The sequence below is a fragment of the Echiichthys vipera genome, assembly GCF_963691815.1.
Source record: "Echiichthys vipera genome assembly, chromosome: 3".
NCBI classification, from domain to species: domain Eukaryota; kingdom Metazoa; phylum Chordata; class Actinopteri; order Perciformes; family Trachinidae; genus Echiichthys; species Echiichthys vipera.
Window position 1 is genome coordinate 33,174,926 of NC_139828.1, and position 23,310 is coordinate 33,198,235.

The window sequence follows — 23,310 nt, forward strand, 5'->3', positions numbered from 1 at the left end:
TTGCCCCAGAGCCCCCAGAATTTGTGAATCTGTTGTTGACAGATACATCGGCTATCTGCAATGATCAAGTGTATCAATGTTTTATTTGGGAATTTTAATGATTTTATTTTACTAATTTACTGTTCTCCCTTGAAAAGAATGAGCCCCGGCCCCACTCTGCTGACAAAGGGGAAAAACAGCATTAGGTAACAACAGATAAAAAGGGAAATAGAGAAACCTGAATTCAGAAGGTGTATGGTTATTTTTCTTTTTAATAAGAAAAGTAAGAGTAAGAATATGATTTTCCCTGAGAGTTTGTGAGTTGCCTATTTATTAGTGGAGCTAACTTGCCGCCCGAAACACATCGACCAGCTTGGTGGCCGCCACACACTCATCTGGGCGAATATATCAGCAGTTTGTGGTTGCTCAGCTGACAGTGACCAGTTGGAAAGTTTTAACATCCCATTTTTTAAAGGAAAGACATAATTTCTAAGGCAAATAAATTACAACTTTTGTTCCATTTGTAGCTGCTGCTTGCAGCTAGCATCAGTCGCTATGAGTGCTGGCTTTTTCGGTAGAGCATAGGTTTGCCACGGTAGAGATCCCAGGCTCTAGTCTGGAGTAAAAAGGCCAAACTGGTGCAGCTTTTCATGAATTGTGTGTTTGTTAACAAGTAGCACTTGTTGTGTTTCAACACTAGTTACTTCCTCACTATAATGCTACAAGGTGACATAAGAGTGGACAAACAATGGAACCTTGGATGCTCTAACTGAGTGCGCAGCTTAAATGATAATGATTAATGTGAAGGAAGTGCACTGGCCTCTTCTGTGTCAGACATTAGACTGAAAGTGCATCTGGGATGAACAAGACTTCGTTTAGCAAAGGATGAGTGTTGAAGTTCAAGTCCAGCTTGCTGCATGCATTGATTGCATCACATGTTTAAAACAAGGGTGAGCAATCATGATGCTCTGCTCCTTTTATACCAAAATGTCCTACAAGACTCCTGACAGCACTAATGGCTCGAAAGAGTGGATCTTGTATCAGAGCCGTGTTTATGCACAACTGCAATGTGTGCCCGGGCCGGCACAACGAGCTCCCCGTGCATTTCCCCAGGACGGGCCTTGAGCCAGATTTGCAGTGCACAACAGTGACCCTCTTGCCTGCTGAAATCTCAAATACAGCAATTACCTCACCAAGTGGCCCTGCTGTGAAGGCAGTGTGGCTCAGCTCCAGCACGACGCGGACAAACTTTTCCCTGGTCCAATTAATTTGTTAGTTTCTATCATTTATTATCAACATAGTTTTAGAGGCTGCTTTTTACTGTTTGCTATTGTGTTGGTGTTACAAGTTAATGAGATGTCATTATATTGTTTTGAAAATCAAAAAATGCTATATTTTTCCCTTGCTGGTTGTTGGACACATTCATTAGTCATATGGACTCCAGAAATGTATCAATGTGATTGATTGATTGATTGATTGAGAGTGTATTTTTCATTTATAGCAGCCTAAACTGATAATAGATACTCAATAGGGTTGTGACAATTTATGATGGAATACTGACATTTTAATTAACATGCGTCTTGCTCAGTGTGTGACATGCACTTGTACATAAACATATAAGCCTTACATGTAAAGATTCTTCGACTAATGGACCTAGATGAAGACTACTGGTCGACCAGGAACATTCTTAGTCTGGGGCAGCCTTAGAAGTCCAACTGTGCCCACAGAAGGCAAATGGAGTGAAATACTTATAAGTTCACTGAAAGAAATCAAATTACAGACACAAGTGCTAAATGAAGCTGAATTGTCAACTTATGTTAGAGCGAATGAAGTTGAAGTTAAAGTGCTAAAAGGAGTGAGAGTCCATTGAAGGTCAAGCATTTAAATAGTTTAGATGGACTGAAAGGAGTTCAAATTCTATTTCAAAATTAAACAACAATATCCTCTTTCATGTTGAATACATATAAATGATAATATACTGTATGATGTTTACAATGGGATAAGTTAGTGTGTGTTGACATGTTGGGTCTGTAGCTTTTGGAAATGCCTTGTGGCAGCACTAACTGAAACTGAAGATATTGAAGTCATTTGTTTACAAAAAATGTCTTTACCATGTAGTTATTTCAAAGCCCAAAATGACGTCCTCAAATGTCTTTTTTAGTCCACAACTCAAAGATATTCAGCTGACTGTCATGGAGGAGGAAAGAAACCAGAAAATATTCACAATTAATAAGCTGGAATCAAAGAATTTGGACTTGATTTCTTAAAAAAATACTCAAAATGATTAATCATGTATCAAAATACTTGGCAATTAATGTAATCATTGACAACTAATTGATTAAAATCCAATCAAATCAATCTTTATTTATAAGGTACTTTTCATACTCTGAAAGTAGCACAAAGTTCCTTACAGAAAATAAAAGCAAAAAAAATGAAACTGAGGGAATAAAGACAGTCAAAACAGTAAAATAAGATAAAAAAGAATAAAAACTATGAGGGAATAAAAACAGTCAAAACAGTAAAATAAGAATTGAGGCTAAAAATAATTTTAAAAAAAATATAAGAAGCATAAAAGAAATTAGAAAGAATCAAACAGGTCGGTTAAAAGCCTGATTAAAAAGGAGGTTCTTGAGCCTCTTTTTAAAAACATCAATATTCTCTGTGGCCCTGAGGTTCTCCGGCAGGCTGTTCCACATTCGGAGGCCATAATAACTAAATGCCGCCACCCCATGTGTTTGGTTCTTACTTGTGGTATGGTTAAAAGGCGGAGGACCTCAGGGTCTGTGAGGGTCGATAGGGTAAAAGTATTGCAAATAAACAAGAAAGCCCGAGACCATTAAGACATTTAAAAACTAGTAAAATAACCTAATCGATCCTGAAGCGCACGGGGAGCCAATGCAGCGATTATAAAACTGGTGTGATGTGCTCCCGCCCTCTGGTCCTCGTCAGCGCGCGTGAGGCTGAGTTCTGTAGTAATTGTAAGTTGTACATGTTCTTTTTGGGAAGGCCAGAGAGCAGGGCATTACAATAATCTAAACAACAAGAGATAAAAGCATGCATCAGCCCCTCCGTACTGGCCTGAGAGAGAAAAGGGCGGACTCTGGCTTTATTCCTAAGATGATAAAAACCTATCTTTGTTATGCTTTGGATGTGTGGAATAAAAGAGAGCTTAGAGTCGTAAATAACACCCAGATTTTTTATATAACATTGGTAAATTTACGTCATCACGCCGTAACACGTCACACGCATTGATTTACGTCATCGCGATGCGTCGCTTTGTTTACAAATCTTTCCATAGACCTCTGAGTTTTTGTGCGTCTTGTCCGACTGTTTTTGAATCTTTTCATCGACCAAATCTGCAGTAAACACTCCACCTCCGCATCACACCATTGTGAACCTTTCGCCACCATTGTTTTAAATGTCCGCGCATGGTCCGTCCTTCTTTTTTCTATGTCTGAACAGGCGCACATAAAATGACGTCAGAACCGCTGTAGGCCTCGTGCTCGTGCTCGTACATGTGCAAACGTGCTTTACAAAACATGGTCAGTTTGTGAAGAGGACAGAATGAGAAAAGAAAAGGGACAAGAGAAGTAACGGGTCATCTGGGGCTTCATTTATAAAACTTGCTGCGCACAAAAACCTTGCGTAGACAACGGTCGAGAACTTAACACAGCTGTGGTGACATGTTGCAACTTACTTTGTTTATATTTATTTGAAATGTCTCTACTGAGGCATTAAAACAACAGCTTTTTGCAGTGCTCAGCCTCCGTAAAGCTTCATTTATTCTCGGAGAACTTTGCTTATTCCACCTTCTTCTGTGTCATTTTGCTCACGTCAGTCAATAACGTCCTCATCAAGATAGCGTCCATATTCATGAGATGTTTAGCATATGCCATTTATGGAAGGTAGTGGGAGGAAAAGTGGGATGACACTGGGCAGAGATTATCCCGCACAAGTCAGCACAGGTGGGAATTTATCGAGGAAAGATTGCGTGCAAATGTGCACCGCACAGTTTTATTAATCTCTTTTTTTATGTGCAGCACATTCATGGTTTTGTGGGAACGCAATGTTTTGGGAAGGATTCTACGCACAGTTTTATAAATGAGGCCCCAGGTCACCTGAAGACTGATTGGGCTCATTATGTGGCACAGTGACCATGTTGTGGAATGAGGACGGTTCTGGAGTCAGGAACAAGCAGCGCTCTTGTTACTTTAGCTAGCTGTGTGTCTGCAGTCTCGCTGAAATCGTTTCCTGGTGGTTTCACTGACAAATGTTACTAATGGTGATAAGTCATTTTTCAAAACATCTCTCCAGGGTTTAGACTGTCCTCGCTGAGAATGTGACTCAGGTGTCAAGTATTCTGTGGCTTGCAGGTTCAGCAGTTAACAAACACATGCACATATACACTCGGAGCTTCTCTTTTGAAAGTTAAAGTATCTTCTAGTCAGACAAATTAGTTATATGGTAAGGATGTCTTCTTCCCTTTTCTTAGCTGACAGTTTCAGCTGTACTCCAGCCTTCCTCAGAGCGGCTGTTTTCTTCAGGGTATGACGTGTTTTATGAAGAAACTTTAACTTTCAAAATGGATAATGTAGACATTAGGAATACAATCGATCTGAGCTTCTCTGTCTCACAAATTTACCCGGATAATAAATTCAATTCACATCAATTGTGCATTGCTGTTCAAACAGCGGGATCTGGAAATTGAAGAAGTGAACAGTTTTCTTCTGAGGAAATGGATCTGTCCATGCACGTGAACTGGGGAAGATGAGGAGAGGAGAAGCACTACTGCATGCCTCTGTGTGTGTGCGTGTGCGTGCGTGCCTGCGTTCGTGTGTAACATGCACGATGCACAGAGCGGCTCTGATGCTATCCAAATCTGAATCATCCACCTGCCACATATCTACATGAATCTTTTTCACTCCTCCTGTAGGCTGTTGCTTTTTAAATCATGTATTGTATTGACTATTTTCTTTAGTGATTTACTTCAATGATCAGAGGCTGCTTTCAGTGATTATAAATGCTTCCATGTATCGCGAGGCAGCAAAACTAAATGCTGTAGTCTGATAATATAAATGAATCAAACCTTTATATATATTCTAGGGCTGGGACTTTACTGCGTTAATTACGATTGATTGATTGATTGATTGATTGATTCATTAATTATAGAGCAAATAACGCAATTAATCGCAATTTATTTTTGCACTCAGTGCGGAACGTTGCTCATTGCACGAGTTCCCGCCTGGCCCATAATACTGACGCACAGGACGTAACAAGAGAGAAATGAAACCGATGAGAAGCAGATGATGAGCGTGGTCTTTACCTACTCTGTAAAGTGTCCTGAGATAACTTTTGTTATGATTTGGCACTATAAATAAAATTGAATTGAATTGAATTGCTGGGTTCAGCGGGTGACATTTGAGTTTTAAGAAACGACCAAGTGCAAACATGGACAAGAGCACGGCTGTGGAAGAATTCCCCTCCAACCGAAGCTCTTCAGCCTCCGCTCCACCACAACTCTGAACATTAGCACAGACAAAACTGAACATGCTGCAGCTAACGTTAGCACAGACAATGCTGAACATGCTGCAGCTAACATTAGCACAGACAACGCTGAACATGCTGCAGCTAACGTTAGCACAGAAAACCCTGAACATGCTGCAGCTAACGTTAGCGCAGACAACCCTGAACATGCTGCAGCGAACGTTAGTCAAGACAACGCTGAACATGCAGCTAACATTAACACAGACAATGCTGAACATGCTGCAGCTAACGTTAGTCAAGACAACGCTGAACATGCTGCAGCTAACGATAGCACAGACAACGCTGAACATGCTGCAGCTAACATTAACACAGACAACACTGAACATGCTGCAGCTTTCTGTGTTTTTGAAAACATGGAGAAAAATCACTAAACACATGTTTAACTGTTTATTTTATGCCAAGGATATTATTCTAAATATTTTTGCAATGTTAGGTTTCCACTTTTCTTGAATATACAGTACTAAGCACTGTTTTATTTTTTATATATTAAGTCATATATCAAAATCCATTTAAAGTGAAAAATGTTGCTACTTGTGTCAAATATTGATATGCAATTAATCGCGATTAATTAATTACAAAGCCTCTAATTAATTGGATTCATTTTTTTAATCGTGTCCCACCACTAATATATACAGTATATATATACAAAAAAACACATTTAAAATAAATGTTATTAATTAGTCCAAAATAATAGATATGGTTTAGTGCACTGCCACAACATACTCCTAAAAATATTTATATATATTTGGTAAACTATTCAACTTTTCGCAGTCAAAAACTCATATGTAAATGTAAAGGAAACCAGAGCACTGGATTTATAACACAAAACAGAACGAGAGCATCACTCTGGAATGGAATTTGGCACAATAATCTTTTTATCTTGTTCTTATTATTATTTTGTTTCATAATCGTTGGAAGCCAAAATTGTTATTTAAAATAAAATTGGATTTATCGCCCATCCCTGCTGGTTAGCCAGATTTTCATCCTGTTGTGCAAAATGTCATAAGGCTAGATTGAGTAATTAGCTGTATGAAGTTTGATCCTATGAGCTTTACTTATTCTGTGTTTTCAACTGTGGTGGCTGTAATAACAGTCCAATGTTTCTTTCCTCTGGTGAGGTGCGTACAACATTTAGTTGTTGTTAGTGGAGCTGTAGAATGTTGGTCACAGAGCCCAGTGGAACCCTCTCATGAACCACAAGATAATCCCTGGTGTTCAGTAAGGCGGATATGAAATAGTGTCCTTATCTCCTTTTTCCCACTCATCCTTCAGTGCTGGTGCTGCTGTTTGTCATGTGGATGAAGAGGAGGGATAAGGAACGTCAGGCCAAGCAGCTGCTCATTGACCCAGAGGATGACGTCCGAGACAACATCCTTAAGTATGACGAGGAGGGAGGAGGAGAGGAGGACCAGGTCAGTACACACACACGCACACACACACAGAGGCGCACACACACACAGGCACACTCACGCACGCACGCACGCACGCAGACACACACAGGCACACACACACGCACACACATGCATGCACACTCACACACAGGCACGCACGCACACACACACACACACAGGCACACACACAAACACAAGCACACACACACAGGCACGCATGCACACACTATGGAGGTCCATACGTTTCAGAGTGCTTACTTACTTACTTACTTGTTGACTGAGCGTGTCACAAGCGCATGCTTTGACGCCTGTGCAGCAAAGCAGCAGGTGACATGTCATGTAGTTTCCCCATTGATTTATAGCGGTCACGCATGTACACGCACGTTCACACTTACAGTTTTTCTCAATTGCTAAAACACTAAATCCTGTTGTCTGAACCAATTACTGTGTTGCCTGAACCCACTGATTGAATCAATCACTCTTTTGGCAAAACCATGAGCACTTTTCACCTGTTTAGACACAACTTCCCAACACATTTTCATTGTGACGCACCTGTGCTGCAGAATGGTAAGCACAGGTAGCAAAAGTCAAGCACAATTAAAGCACAGTTGTCACTACTTGAACACAACAACTCAAAATTGATCACACTTGTGGCTAATGATGTGAGGTAATATATAAAGCCAGTTCAGAGAGCACTGATCTGGAGGCACTACAATGGATAGAATGAAATCTGAGAGGAAGAGTTTGTGTGAGAGGAGGTCGAGGAGGTTGAGGTGGTCGAGGTGGTCAAGGTGGTCAGCGAAGACAAAGAACAGTAATATCTGACGAAATCAGAGCTACTGTGATTGACCATGTTCTTGTCCATGGTATGAGCATGAGGGAGGCCGGACAAAGGGTACAACCAAACATCGGTAGATTCACTGTGTCCACCATAATCCGAAGATTTAGAGAAGAGAACAGGTCTTTTTTGACATTATAGTACAGTATGTAAATGTTGAGAGCAAATTACTGTATGACATATTACAGTATATACTGTACCACAGTATACTGTAAGTAAATATATGTTTCAGTTCATCAATGTGCCAATGTACTGTAGTATTGTAATGGAGGGTTAGTCTAACTGTCTGTAGGCCTAGTATTCCATGTATATTTTTTGTAACTGCACATTCTCTTTTTGTAGAATTGAAAGACTGTCACATAAGGGTGTGAGGACAAGTATGTTCTCCCCACACCAAGAGACCCTAATTGTTGATATGGTCCGGGAGGACAATGCCGAAATGTACACAAGTGGCAAATGCATACGGTTTCTGTTTGTTTTGTACAAATGCTATGTGTACTGTAAATGCACAAGATTTCTGTTTTTTGTCTTTGTGTACAAGTGCTAAATGCAAGTTCTTTTGTTTTGCAACATGCATTCAGCTTCATGTCCTGAGCATTGTGTTTTCTATTTTTCTATGTTGTGTTTATTGACTGCTCAGTAGTGTTTTTAGTTTTGAATGACTTGGGGCACGTTTTGACAACAAAGTTCAGTTTTGGGCACAGATTGAACTGTTTTGAGACGAAAGTTTGGTTTTGCAAGAAGAGTCTGAGGTTTTGTGAATGTAGCTTGAAAATTGGGGTTTGTGTTCACAGTTTAGAGAAAAGGAGAGAAGCTTTCAAGAAATGTGTCTTAGCAATCGAGAAAAACTGTAATGACTGCTGCACACCAGTAATCACATTACATGGAGTGACTATGCGTAACAGTTATGCGCACTCACGCATAAACGCTTGCATGAAGATAATGCGTGTATGCGTTGTTACGTGTGCGCAGACTTCATCACGCGTAACAGGAAGCAGTGTACTACACTTAGAGCGTGTGCATGTGTGTCTGTCACTGTTAGATGTTTTCTTTCAGGGGATTACACGCACGTGTGTTCGTATGTTTATTGTTCGCAACTGTAAGTAGATCTGGACTGCGCGCACCATTACAGGTATATGAGGGTGTAAGGTACTTTCTCTGTGTTCCATTTTCATCCAGTAAATGGCACCACTGAGAAAATAATACACCAAACAGACATTGAATTATTGTTTTGTTGATATATTTCAACGCTTGTAAATGACTAATGTAAGCACAAGTCCTTGAATAAATAAAAAAAGACAGATCTCTGTCTTATGTTGAGATTGGATTTCTATTTCCTGTCTTGTGCTGTCTTTTGCTTGCCCCACCCTGATTGTCATTACCCCTTTCTTGTTTTTTTTGTTCTCTTGTCATTGTAGGAGTCTGAGTGTCTGAAAAGCTCAAAAGTTTTAATTCTAACTTAATTATGTTACATTAATGTGATTTATATATTTCTACGTTGCATATTGCTTTTACTTGCTGTATATTTTATGTAAAGCACTTTTAATGGTCTTGTTGTTGAAATGTGCTTTACCATAATTTATTTCAGTCAAATATTCTGTTCAAAAAATGGGCTGAGATTGAAAAAATTACAAATTTAGGCTTTAGACTTTTTGTTCTTCTTTTGCAGTTTGTTCTAATATAAACACAAAATACATGGCACCAGTGGGATTTGATCACGTAGTGTTTAAACTCTAAGCCTAGCACCCTAACCAGTGAGATATAACTCCACTACGAGAAGATAAAACCACAGTGTAGTCTATTAAATCATACATCATTCAATGTAGAGATGTCAGATGAGCAGGAGAATATGGATCAAAATTGTTTAAAATTTAGCTTTCATTTGAAGATTTCTATTTTCATAAATAATAAACAAGTCAGACACCTTTTTAAGCAGAAAATCAATACCCTCATTTATTTATTTATTTATTTAAGGATAGTTGTGCTTACATTAGTCCTTTACAGGTGTTCAAATATATGAATGTTTCCAGGGAAATATGTTTCCCCTGATCCTTCTAGTCAAATATATAACAATGTATCCACATAGATCACTAGCTGGGGTGTCTCTCTCTGTGGTTTACCTTAATGCCATTGGTGGTTGTGATAGCAACCTCCCTCAAGCTGCTCTTTCCCAATTCCACACAGTCGCACTCAAACACACACACATATTCTCAAAAATGAACCATACAGCAAAATCCACATAATGTTGCCACACACACTCTACTTCTCTATAGTTTTCAATCATCTGTCCTCCAGATAAGATTAAGTGTACTACAAAAGAGGACCTAGAAACAGGATTAATTGCTTTCTGTTGGAGAACATTTTCCCTGTGTCCTTCCACACAACTCCTCTGCTGGTGCCAAGCATATAAGCTGCTCTATGCTTCTGCTAGGAAAATGTTTAGCCCTCATTTTCCCTGCCAACTAGACTGACAACATCCTTTACGTCATTTATATGTGACAGGCAACTGCATGTGATGAGACGCAGCTTCACACTACTGTCGCCTCTACACACCAAAGACCAGTAGGTGAATTATGGGTAACTTTATTACACAGCAGACTCTGCAACACAAAATGACAGTGGAATGTCAAAGGGGAAATCTGCATTGACTTGGGGATAACAGTTACAGTGCATTCCTCATTGCTTTGTCTCTAATTCAATAACAAAACAAATCACATGTGAAACCACACATGATTACAACTTGGTGTGATTGTATAGTGTATATTAGGGATGATTGACTACAGCATTATCTGTATCCGTTTACCATATGAATTATCCTTATCTGTACTCGGAGTCGGCGGGGCCCAACCCGGAAGTGGGTCGACTTGTCTTGAAATGGCCAGTGCTTTAATCTTTAACCAGTTATTTTAAGCATGTAATTGATATGGTTGATCAGAAATCTTTATTGCTGATTAGAAAACTATTTCCAGGACAGCATCAGCATTGAGCTTCAGATCAATGGTTTTGATCACTACAGCAAACAAACTATTTACACAAGTTTACAACAATGAATACAACACATGGATCTAATGAACAAGAGCTTACATACTCAACATAACTCTCTTTTTTTAACTTTAATTTTTTATGATCAGTGGGATTTTTTTTTAAATAGTATTTATTTTTTTGTTCTTTTTGATTTCCACACCAGGTGTGTGTGCGTGTGTGCGTGCGTGTGTGTGCGTGCGTGTGTGTGTGTGTGCGTGTGTGTGTGTGTGAAGTAAAGAAACTGGTCAGAGCCAGCTGACGGTTAAAAAAAGAAAAAGAAAAAAAAATCTCCGACATGCAGAGACGCAACACTATTATACCAAGCAGCACATCTGAGCAAACCCACGTTTACAGAAGTCTGCTGTTAATAAGTGAGTACAAACCAAAGTTAAAACAAACCTGAAGCTGAAAAAACTTAAAAGTGAACCTGAGTGACAGAGGGAGAAAACAGAGAGCTGCTCTGTGTGCTGTGACACGGTTTGCTACCCTATGAGGATTTTTATTCAATCCCAAGGCAAGGCAAGGCAAGGCAGCTTTATTTGTATAGCACTTTTCATACACAAGGCAGACTCAAAGTGCTTCACAGCACAACATGTCATGAATTCAAATGCATTACAGAAAGACAAAGAGAATAAAAACATAGACAATAATCAAAACAGTGCGGACGTTAAAAGTGCGAAGATTTAGCAGAAAGCTAAGGTGAACATAAATGTTTTCAGTCTAGTTTTAAAAGTGGTCAGAGCGGGTGAAAGTCTCAAATCTTCAGGAAGTTTATTCCAGCTGTTTGTTGCATAATGACTGAAAGATGCTTTCCCTTGATTTGAGTTTACTCTGCAAACCACTAACAGATTGGTCTCAGAGGATCTTAGTGATCTAGAAGGCTTATGTAGTGGGAGCATATCAGTGATATACCTCGGCCCTAGACCATGTAGTGATTTATATGTGAGCAGGAGGATTTTGAAATCAATTCTCTGACGTACAGGAGGCCAGTGTATTGATTTAAGAATTGGTGTAATGTGCTCACATTTTTTGGTCTTTGTTAGAACTCTAGCAGCAGCGTTCTGAACAAGCTGTAGCTGCCTGACAATTTTTTTGGGAAGACCTGCAAGGAGACCATTACAGTAGTCTAGCCTTCTGGTTATAAAGGCATGGACAAGTTTTTCTAAGTCTTGAGCTGACATGAGCCCTCTAAGTCTTGTTACATTTTTAAGGTGATAGTAGGCCGATTTTGTTACTGATTTGATGTGACTGTCGAAATGTAAATCAGAATCCATAATAACCCCAAGATTTCTGGCTTTATTTGAGGTTTTCAGGGACAGTGATTGAAGGTGTTGGATGACTTTAAACCTTTCGTTCTTAGCACCAAAAACAATTATCTAAGTTTTATCCTCATTTAGTTGAAGGAAATTTTGGCACATCCAGTGTTTGACTTGCTCAATGCACTGGCACAGTAGATCTATGGGGCGATAGTCATTTGGTGATAGCGCTACATAGATTTGGGTGTCATCGGCATAGCAATATCCCAGCAGAGACATTGACGCTTACTACTCATATATTACTCGTAAAGCGCTTTATCCGTACCGGATACTTGTTTCGGCTGAGTATCTGGCTGATCTCTAGTGTATATTACTACCTAGTATATTCTAGTATATTGGAATGCCTTAGGCTATATTGCATGTACATTTTCACAACAGAAAACATATCTACATGCATTGACATTACACTGGAAAAACTCTCAATAATCCATTTTGCAATATGAAAAAAGATTGGAACTAGCGTGTGATGCTTCACTGAACAGGTAACGGCAGCTCAGGCAGAATACTAAGATCAATAATAGATAAATGCATTAAATATTACCTGTAACACAGTATGACAGTAGAATGACTATAGATCAGATAGAATCACAATAATAACTCAATTCTACATTTTCAACTCTTTTTGAGTTAACTTTTCTATATGGTCTTTAATCTGAACTGTCTAATCTTATATCAGAGTTTATATCCCCAATGCGACAATGTTTGGTTCACAGTGTAGGCACTGCTAGTTAGGAAATATGGAACAGTTGTGATGGAGCTTGGTGTGAGCTGTGTTCGAAATCCTTCCCTATCACAGAAGTAGTGCACTATATAGTGTGTACGGCATTTTGTAGCGGTGTTCAAATTCTCTGTGGTTAATTTCATTCACTATATAGTCCATTATAAAATACCCACAATGCCGGAGGAGAGAAAGAAACAGAAGAGGTGCTAACTGTAGCCAGGTATCTTGAGAGCTAACTACAGTTATCACGAGTTTACTTCTGTTACTCACTCGTGAAATAAATAAACTGTGGGCTCCCAATCAGGACACACAACCATTGTTAAAAAAAAAAACACACTTTAACACCATGGAAACTTCAAATTTGGTATTCAACTTTTGAAATGTAAAATGCAACATCAATGCCGTGTCAGTGTCCTGTTTAAATGTGTTTACATGATGCTTATCATTCTGCTGATGCAACGTTTTGTTAGAAAATTCCAGTGTAGTGTCCGAAATCTAGTTGCCCATATAGTTAACTATTTCAGAATCACTATAAAGGTAATAGGGAGTGAGTGGATGAGAGAACAATTTCCAACACAGCTTATGTGTGTTTGTTAGAAGGCTTTGGTTTACAAGAAGCCAAACTTGATTTACAGTGGGAACCCTCTAATTTATTTGAATATTCTGTCCATGTCCACATGTTACTTTTACAGTTTATCAAATATTATTTGAACAGATAATTATTAATCATATCAGAATACATTTCAAAGTACCCTGTCAATTGTGTTGTAGTCTAGGGTGTGTGTGTTTATACCCATCTAGAAGCACTTACTATAAAGAGCAATAGATATGTCTGGTTTATCTCAGTGCAACTATGTACACGTAACATACACACTATACCATTTTACATTTTGGAATGCCTTTCCCACCTGCCAATCATCTTGCTGCGGTACCATTAGTTAGTGTTACATGGTGTTTGGGAAAACACCGATTACATAACTTGCCCATGACCCCCACCTACATTTAGCTTTTTATAGATCTAGAACCCATTTAGGTGGTACCTAATTGCTCGCCTGGTAGAGCATGCCCTCCATATACAGAGGCTGAGTCCTCCCTGCAGTGACCCAGGTTGGCTGCATGTCAACCCCGCTCTCTCCCATTTCCTATCAGCCTTCATACGTACAAAATAAGGCATAAAAAAACAAAAAAATAATCCCAAAAAGATAACCACAATGTAGTTCATTTTTACATATCACCGCACCCATGTTAAAGTGTCTGCACTTCCCCCTACAGCAACAGCAGAAATCGGATAGCAGAGAATGTGGTGGCAAATTGAAAAGCAAAAGTGCAGACTCAGTATATCATATACTATATTTATTATTCATAATAGATTTTCAGTGTTTTATTGCCAGATTAATTTAAGCTCGGCAAGTGTGAGTTAAAACAGTAGCGATTGATCATATGACCCACCAAGGAAAGCACTACGGACACTACAATGGAATTTTCTAACAAATTGTTGCATGTACACCGGACACTCAGCAGGACAGAAAAGGTCGTATTGATGTTGCCTGTTACATTTTAAAGTTTAAAACCCAAATAATTCCTATGGTGTGAAAGTAGGGTTTTGTTAACATCGGTGGTGTCCCGAAGAATTTATTTAACGAGTGAGTAACAGTAGGAAGCTCACGAGGAACTAGTAAGCTCGTGAGTAACAGTTGTTGGTAACTACAGCAGAATCTGAGATACCTGGCTCTTCTGCTTCTTCTTCTCCTCCTCAAAAAACACGATTGCATTGCACTGTGATATACGGGAGTCAAATGTAGGGTACATTCTATGTACATTCAAATAAACTGTGCATTGTGGGTATTTTATAGTGGACTATATAGTGAATGAAATGAATTAAATTATTCTGGTGGCCATTCATTATTGTGAACAAAGTCTAAGGTAAGTCCACAGCATACTGTTATTGTCCTGAAAGGGCTGCTTTTATTTCCCTGCAGACCAGAGAGTGCGGAATGGTTTCTGGATGGTTGCTGCAGTGACTCACAACATGAACAGATCAGAGGCTGTGACACACACTTCCCCTCTGCCCGCCGACTGCTGATGTTGTGTGAGAGAAGGTCTCTCTAAGTGGATGCTAATTAGGTAGCATTAGAGTCCCCCCTGAGTTTGGATGATATAGGAGAAATGGCCGGCATTGCATCAAAGGAGCTCACATTGCTATTCCAGGTGTTTGTACATATGTTTTTACAAGTTGGTCCCGATGAGCACTGCTACTTTCATGAATCAGTCGATTATAACAATGCATTATTTTGCATTTATAAGTAGGTTTGTTAGGCTTTGGAAATCAAGTTCAAGCCAAGCATTCATTTTTCTCATTTAGTTTGAAGTGTGAATTTACAGCAGCCCAAATATTCTGCCAAGGACAGGTGATGGATGTTTTGCAGTCTAATGAGATGCAATGTATTGTGGGGCAGTTGTGTACGTCCAGAAAGCTGACACAGTTTCACAATAAAAGTAAAAATGTGGTCTAGTGTTTTGCGGGTTGTTTGTAATAAGTGATTGGCTCTACATGAAACAATGAAGTAATTCCTGCCACAGCGTGAAGTACTCTGTACATCATTGCAACGTTGGTTTCAGTTCAGATATAATAAAGGATTGTTTCACACCATTAGGCATTTTAAACAACGTACAGCCATGATTTAACCATACTGGCCCTCATTTATTAAATGAACGTACGGCAGAAAAAAGTGCGTATGACCATTTCCTGGCAAACGTCGGCATTTATCAATTTGGACGTGAGCGGGAGCTACGATCAAATCTCACGTCTGGTCTGAGATCGTGTACGCACATTTGAGCCTGTGTATTTGCGGTGCAGCACAGCAAAATCTGGCTGAAAATAATGAACAAACCTCAGCTGTCATTAAGCATAAGCAGTCACATATTAAGAACAGATCAAAACGGATTCTTAAAACGAATAAAAAAATAAAAAATTGTGGTTGGAGCAATTGATTGTACTCATGTGCGTCTGAAGGCACCATCCATGACTGATTACGCATTCATCAATCGCCAAAACTACCACTCGATAAAAGAAATGTACAGGTGATTTGTGATGCCAAGCTGTCGCTTTTAAACGTGGTGGCCAGGTGACCGGAGGGGCACACACGATTCTTTTATATTTCAAAACAGCTCGGCTACAGCCCCCCGCGACCCCGACATTGAATGAATGAATGAATGTGTTGGCGCGTGGCTGCAGCAAGACGCACTGCAGAGCCAAAGTCATCTCCTCGGTTCGTGGCTACCCTCGATAAATTGCATTAAATCAAACAAGGTATCAGATGATTAACATCTTGGTATGGTTCTTCTAGGTGACAAAGGTATTCTCTTACGGAATACCTAATAACCCCGCTGGCAAACCCCGCTACAGAGCAAGAGCGCCGTATTCAGCACCCCTGCCGTGAAATGCACCCCCTCGCATTATAGGTGATATTCTGGATCAGAAGGCTGTTGTTTCCACCTAAAGGAGTAGTTTATATACAGCTAACCCACAACGGTCAGAACATTGGTTACTTACAGTCTTTAAACTATTTTAAAGAGTTTAAAATCACAAACTTGGATAATAGCGAACACAAAACAATACCGTTTTGTATATTCTGTGGAAATATACTGCAGCCATAATTACAAAATGAATGAAATGGATTTTTTGAGCAAGTTGAATGTATTTGACTTAGTGTTTCCTAAATATAATCCCAGCTTTTCTTGCAATTCATAGGTTCAAACGTGTGTGCTTTTAATTGGGTTACACCTGTCCACCTGTCACAGTGGAGCGCTGCCGTTATTCTTTTCCATACAGATTTTATGGGCCCATTTTATTCCACTCTTAAGACTGACAAAAAGCACATCTTTATTTTGCTCCATCTCAGATGACAGGATGCCGATCTGTGTGTCGGAAAAGTTTCTTTTCTTCCCAGCATTTCTCCTCTACATGTTTGACCTCAGTGGGCGAGGCCTCCGAAACAGGAATGTTTAAGGGCGTAACATGTTAATGACGATCGAATTCAGCCGCCGCATTTATCAAGGCGCGCTCATTTGTACGCTGAGATTGGTCGGATAGGAATGTTTCATAGATCACACGTGGGTCCTTTCCTACGACCAATTTTGCGCTCAGATCTGAGCCCGTTTTCACGCAAGATGGATAAATGAGGCCCAATGTGTCTATTGCAGCAACAGCTCCAGTTCTATCGCGTTCATTTATGTGATGCCTTGGTGAATTGTGAGCTAAATAAAGCCAGCTTCACTAGCTCATTCATACATGAAAATAGATTGCCAAATGTTTTACCAGTGATAGAAGTTTGAAGAAGATTATCCAAACTTTTATTTCAACTTTGTCTTGAAGTTAAAACAATGGTGATTGATTGAGTGAGTGACCCCACTGAAATCGGTTGGTCTGTCGGCCTGCATCATCACTAACAGTTATGCTGCGTTCACTTCTAATCGGTAATCGGAAATTCCAACTTTAGAGTCAGGCTTGTAGTAAGAGCAAGTGTAACAGGAACGTGTGTGTGTGTGTGTGTGTGTGTGAATGGATTTAAGAGGGGAACATATAGGGGACAGACCTGAAGTAGAGAGATGAATGTGTGTCAATAAAGTTTACAAAAGAGCAACAAAAAAGTCAACACACAGTGACCGTGAATGTGACAAGATGGAGGCTCTGAAAGAACAGGCTCACCTGCAGTTACATCTTACTGCTGAGTACTGAGTACAACTTTAATGCTGTGGTCCAAGTTAAGGGAAGGGTGAAGACTGCATTAACACTTTCCATTCTTCAGTTGTGAGCCAAGTTTGTTTACATTTTTCTCCTTTCACTTTACCTGTGGAGCTCCACCTGCCATCTGCTGTCAGTCAAACACAGACACGACTCTCCTGTAGTGTTCTATTCATTCTTGTATCTCGATGTCTGTGAAATTTCCTTTGCTTTTTCTCTGAATGATAAATAATCAGCTACACATTAGCAAGACAGTATTCACATTGACTTTCACATGAGCATGCATCACTAAGACCGGGCGTGAAGACTAGACTGTATTTCCTGGTGGTGATGTGCTTAAGGACAACGTGGATTTAGTTGGAATGTCTACTGCATGAGAACCCAGATTATTGGCCCTGTGAATGCCAGATAATTTCTGCAAACATCCCTGATTCCTGGCAGTTATATTGGGAAGTTCGCTCTTGCCCGATAACTGTCGAAAATGTACAGGCGGGGGTAGACAGAGGGACATGTACCCCTGTTAGGTGCAAATGGCTCTAATTAGCATTTCAATCTCACACTCGTCTGGTCTGCCTGAATGACACAAACAACCATTGGATGAAACCACAGACAGCTCATGAGTAAAGTCACCTGTGATTGGACAGCAAATCTCTCACTCATTGTTCAATTTAGGGGCATGTGGCCATGTGCCCCTCCCATTTTCATATTAATAATAATAGTAATAATAATAATAATAATAATACTTCTACTACCACTATTAATATTAATAATATAACTAATGTGAATACTGCTACTACTAATTATCATTATTGCAATTATTATTATATTATTAACTACACCTGTCACAGTAGCAGTTTTTTGAGAATAAAAGAGACATAGGAAGGAACACACTGAAATAGTAAATCTTTAATAAAAATACAAAAAACAAACACTTTCCACTGTGTTCCCCTGGTCTGGGTCACACACTAACATTAATGAAGGGTCTCTTGGCTGCTTCAGGGTCATATGATGTTGGAGCTGGTCTCGCTGAGGGCCTTAGAGCCTTAATTCACCGTGAGGACGTCGTCACAGTGAATTAAGGCTCTAAGGATAGAGAGGTCTGTACAGATTCTAAGGCCTCTTGAGGAAGATTTGTGATAGAGCTGTATAAATAGATTGAACTTCACTTGACCTACTTACTTTAATACAAACATGTCAATGTGCGTGTGTGTGTGTTTGTGTGTGTGTGTGTGTGTGTGTGTTTGTTTAGGACTACGATCTGAGTCAGCTGCAGCAGCCTGATGCCCTGGAGCCAGATTGTGTTAAGGTGGGGATCAGACGTCTGGATGAGAGGCCTCTGCATCATGACCACCAGTACCCCCTCCGCTCTGCTGCCCCCCACCCAGGAGACATAGGAGACTTCATCCACGAGGTACAGCAGCACATAGGGTCTCCAAGTGAAAGCTCTATGGTAACATCTTTGTGTAAAATGTCTGAACCAGCAAAAGGATGGAGTCTCATCCTCACTCACTGAGATTCAATCTGTTCGCCCAGATTACATTCAGGTGTCGGGCACATGCAATTCTCAGCACACAGGAAGTGATGAATCACCACTTGAGTGAAATACAAACTGTCTGTTTGACTGCAGTAAGCAAACCCTGTGTCCAGAAAAAGCTGGACTTTCCAAAGGGATATTTTGCTTCTCTCGTTCTTTTTGTCTCCTTTGGTATGAAGCATCAAAGACTGGCTCAGGTGTGGCGTTTACCTCATCACCTCACAGGATTTAAGGGTATTGAAGTTCAGATGCTCTTTGTAGCTTGTATGGGAATTAGCCCACTGTAAGATTTAGAGACTTTGATTACTAATTAAAACACAATGCAACGCCTGTATCCACATAGGGAAGCACTGACAAAAATGGTCACACAAAATCAGTGTGTTTACCTGCAGTTTCAAAACCTGATGATATTCAGATTTAGGAAATACTCAAACACAATGTAAAGACCCTACCCCAGGTAAGATCGGATTTTCATACCCCGGTTTACAGACCTAAATAACACCTTGATTAACCTGAGTATTCATGCATGTAAACAGCTTATCCGGAGTATTATCAGGTGTTGCGTCTGCGCGTGGGTTATAACTCCCGTGGCAGTGGCTTTTGACCCGGAAATAGAATAAACCAGGAAGCAACAGAGCCGAAAACAACGTGAAAAAACAACAATAATATTGTGTTACCTTTAAACCAAGGGAGGACTTCACCATGGCAACTAACATCACTACCAAGAAAGGAGAAACCGGAAAATAAACCCGTATTCTGACCAGCTGTATGTTGGTTGAGCGCCACCTTCCAATTCTCCCCCGCGCATGTATACAAATGGAATTTAAATAATCTGATTATTCCTTTAACTGAGGTAATCATTTTCGGGTTACTGCTGAGCATGTAAACGCACTGAGTGATGCAGATTTAAAATATTTTCAGGTTTAGGCTCAGTCGTACAGTCCGCTCCCCTGGAATAAAAAAGTGTCAGTGATTTAGCAGTGATATGTGACAAAGTGTGCTTGGCACATCAGCAGCTGACACTAGTTTGTTGAACAGCCCTGAGGGAGTGAGAGGCAGAGAACACTGAGTACAGTGTCTGTAATTCTTAATTAGCTTTGCTAATGGTCAGGATTAGCTGGCCTCAGACCTGGACACAGCCTGGCTCCCTAAATACATGGAGTTTAGTTTATCCCACAGACAGCTCCTTAAAGAGACCGTATGTGGCACTCTGTCACTGTGTTCCTTTTTCTTACAGTCTGCGGCAGGGGCCGGCTTCATGGTAAAATGAGCAAATATCCTGGATATGATCTTTATTGTCCTGGAAAATTTGAACAGTATTTTAGCCCCTCACTCAGATCGCCTATGATAACCTAGGTTTTCTGGTTTGAAACTTAACTTAGTGTAGGAAAAGCTGCACAGTATGACACTTTAAAGTGGTTTTACCAGACCCGAAATGGAACACTCTTTTCATTTTGACTCCCATGTTAGTCAATCTGCAGGGCTGATTGACTGGAGCCGCTAAGAAGCCTAGGGTTGATGTGTCAGCACCAGGCCTGCCCCTAAATGATATGTATTTTCAAGAAAAGCTCTCGGAAAATGATTTCTTTTTACCCCCAAATTTCTTTATTGAGTTTTTGCAGACAGGCAAATAAAAGTACAACAGTTGCATACTGCGTCAGAGCGTCTGCTTTAAAGTGAAAGAGAAAAAGAAAAACCCCAACATGAATCTCACTATCCCTCCGAACAAACCATGTCAGACGTAGTCACAGTAAATAACTAGGTAATTAACTAACATATAACAAGTAAATGATTGAGGTACAATGAGACAAAATAGAGTAAAAAACTGCAAACAACAGTGAAAGTAAATAAAGTAATCAAAGAAAAAAGACAAGGAAAAAAAGGGGGGGTCTCCTTCCAATTATTAGGAAGCATCCTCAGCATCGTCAAGGCTAACAGTAAGACTAAGGAAAATGATTTCTTAAAAAGAGTGGGAACCATGTATGAAGACAAGAGTGACATGTTATGTCTTAAATAAAATAAAACTTTTGAGTCTGTCCTCTGACCACTAACTTTGTGTGTGAAAATAGAGTTGGGTGTACGCAGCTTTCATAGTGACGCACTTTGCTTCCTGCACGCTACAGCAGACGTGTCACCCCGTATATTTCAGACATAATTTCAGTTTTCCACCTCTGGTGAAAAGCAGCTCATAATTTAGTTTAGACCAGAGACCCGAATCCCACATGAAGGTTCTGTCTCTGTCTGGCAGTCTGAATAAGATACTTCCATCAGCAGAGCACTAACATGAGGCACAGCAGGCTATAGGACATAAATATTGTGACTTTATTCTTAAATCACAACTTTATTCTCTAAATATAGTGAGTGTCCTGTTCTGAGAACACAGATGGGTTGAGTTATATTTTGAATGATGCCGAAATTTTGCTGAAACACATTAAAGTCCAGGGGTTTATAAATGAATTGAAATTAAATAAAGTGTGTATAAATGTGTGAACCGGTGTCACATTTAAAGAGGTCACTTTCCCAAACAAAAGACACAATGCAAATAAGCTTAAAGCTATAAAGTGCATCTAATGGTGACGTTTAATGTTTAAACTGCACATAGTTCTTTTTAAATAAGAGAAGAGAGAGATTTAATCATGCCTCCATGTCAACATTAAATCAGAAAAGTTGATCTGCAGGAGAATAAATATTTCAAATCAATACAGAAATCTGAGTCTTAATGCATTATATGCCATTATGGTTGTCTTCATATAAATAAAGACACTTACACTATAAATTGGTGCCAAAATATTTACCAGAATGTAGGAAATTAATTGTTTGATGCTCAAATATTTTATGTAGGAGGACCCTAGGATGTATTTTGCAGTATTTTGCAGTGACAGTATTATAACACGGTATTCCAAAGAAAAAGGGACACTCATGCTGAAAAATGATTCCACCTCTTTTTTATTTAATTGGCAGTGTGAGGGCAACTTTGGAAAGAAAGAGGTGTATTGGCTCCAATAGGAATTCAAATGAGGTATAAGCCCGCATGTGTTTTGGGAGGAGTAGCCTGCTCCATGATGTAGTACTTCAAATATTAAATGTAATGTGATTCATTCTCAGAGTTAGTAACAGCACACTGTTGTTCTGAGCAACCTGCATCTGAGTGAGTATTTCTCACATATAGACTTTACTTGGATGGCTATATTATGGTAACCTGACTCTCGGCACATTAATTTGGTTCCTCCTTGCTTCTCTCACATCTGGGATCGCGCCAGAGGGAAGTGATCTCAGGAGGCTGGGCCTTATCAAAAATCCTTGCATATGATTGGATAAACCACTTGTCCATAATCTTTATTGCTGTGCTACTTCAACCACTCATATCAAAACCAACCTGTGACTCTAATGAGAGAAAAGCAGGGAAATGCCAAACAGAACAGCCGACATTGTTTCCACCAACAAAAGCCTTCAGAGCCGTTCTCTGGTGTCCATTTTAAGAAGAAAGATTCTCTAGACTGGACGACATGGATGAAACAGCAGCATCCATGTTGACGTCTGCTTCCTCGATGCAAGCCGCCACAATTGTTTCTCTGCTATGTCACAACTATAAAAAATAAAACCCCGCCCGGCGGTCCAGATTGGCCTGACCGTTTTTGCGGACCCTAAAACCACTCGGCTATCGAGCAATTCCAGATGGTTGAGTGGAGCTAGGCGGAGTTAAGGCGTCAGCAAGGCAGAACAAAATTCCTCCGGCGAGAGTCAGGTTAAAATTATTGCTGCCAAATTATATTTCTTCTTTTATTTTCAAATTAGTGATTGATTAACTAGTGCGCTCGCGCTCTCTCTCTTTCTAAACTAAGACATTTTTCAAAGCTGGACCTTTCAGTCAGTAAAGGTAAGATACAGTATACTGCAATATACAGTGGCACTGGTGTTTTAAAATGGTTTTCAGCATCCTATTCACTCCTATTCTCCCTATTCTCCCTATTCTCTCCTATTCTCTCATCCTATCCTATTGGCATTCTACTGTATGTTTATAAATCTGACTTGTGCCTCCCCAACCCCAACTCTCACTGCACGTCACTGGTCTGCCGCTCTCTAAGGCCAGACTGTGGTCGCTGAGTCTGTACATAGTCAAGTTTTTCTCAGTCCCGGGTCAGTTACAGAGCTCAGATAATCTGCCATGGAGTATTGTCTGTTTAGGGCCAAATAGCATTGAAGGTTGCTTTGGGATGTC

The 23,310-nt window shown here is 39.9% G+C and overlaps 1 protein-coding gene across 2 annotated transcripts in view; it reads left to right on the forward strand.

Annotated features, from left to right (window-relative positions):
• Nucleotides 1–23,310, forward strand: part of LOC310965968 (cadherin-2-like) — a 145,009-nt gene that overhangs the window by 106,071 nt on the left and 15,628 nt on the right. Inside the window, exons 14-15 of one of the 2 annotated variants that reach the window (XM_083939734.1) lie at nucleotides 6,796–6,935; nucleotides 18,807–18,968. In XM_083939734.1, coding sequence (XP_083795860.1) covers nucleotides 6,796–6,935; nucleotides 18,807–18,968 — 302 coding nt within the window. Of the gene's footprint in view, nucleotides 1–6,795; nucleotides 6,936–8,094; nucleotides 8,188–18,806; nucleotides 18,969–23,310 lie in introns of those variants that run through there. The other variant, XM_083939735.1, reaches the window with a different exon arrangement.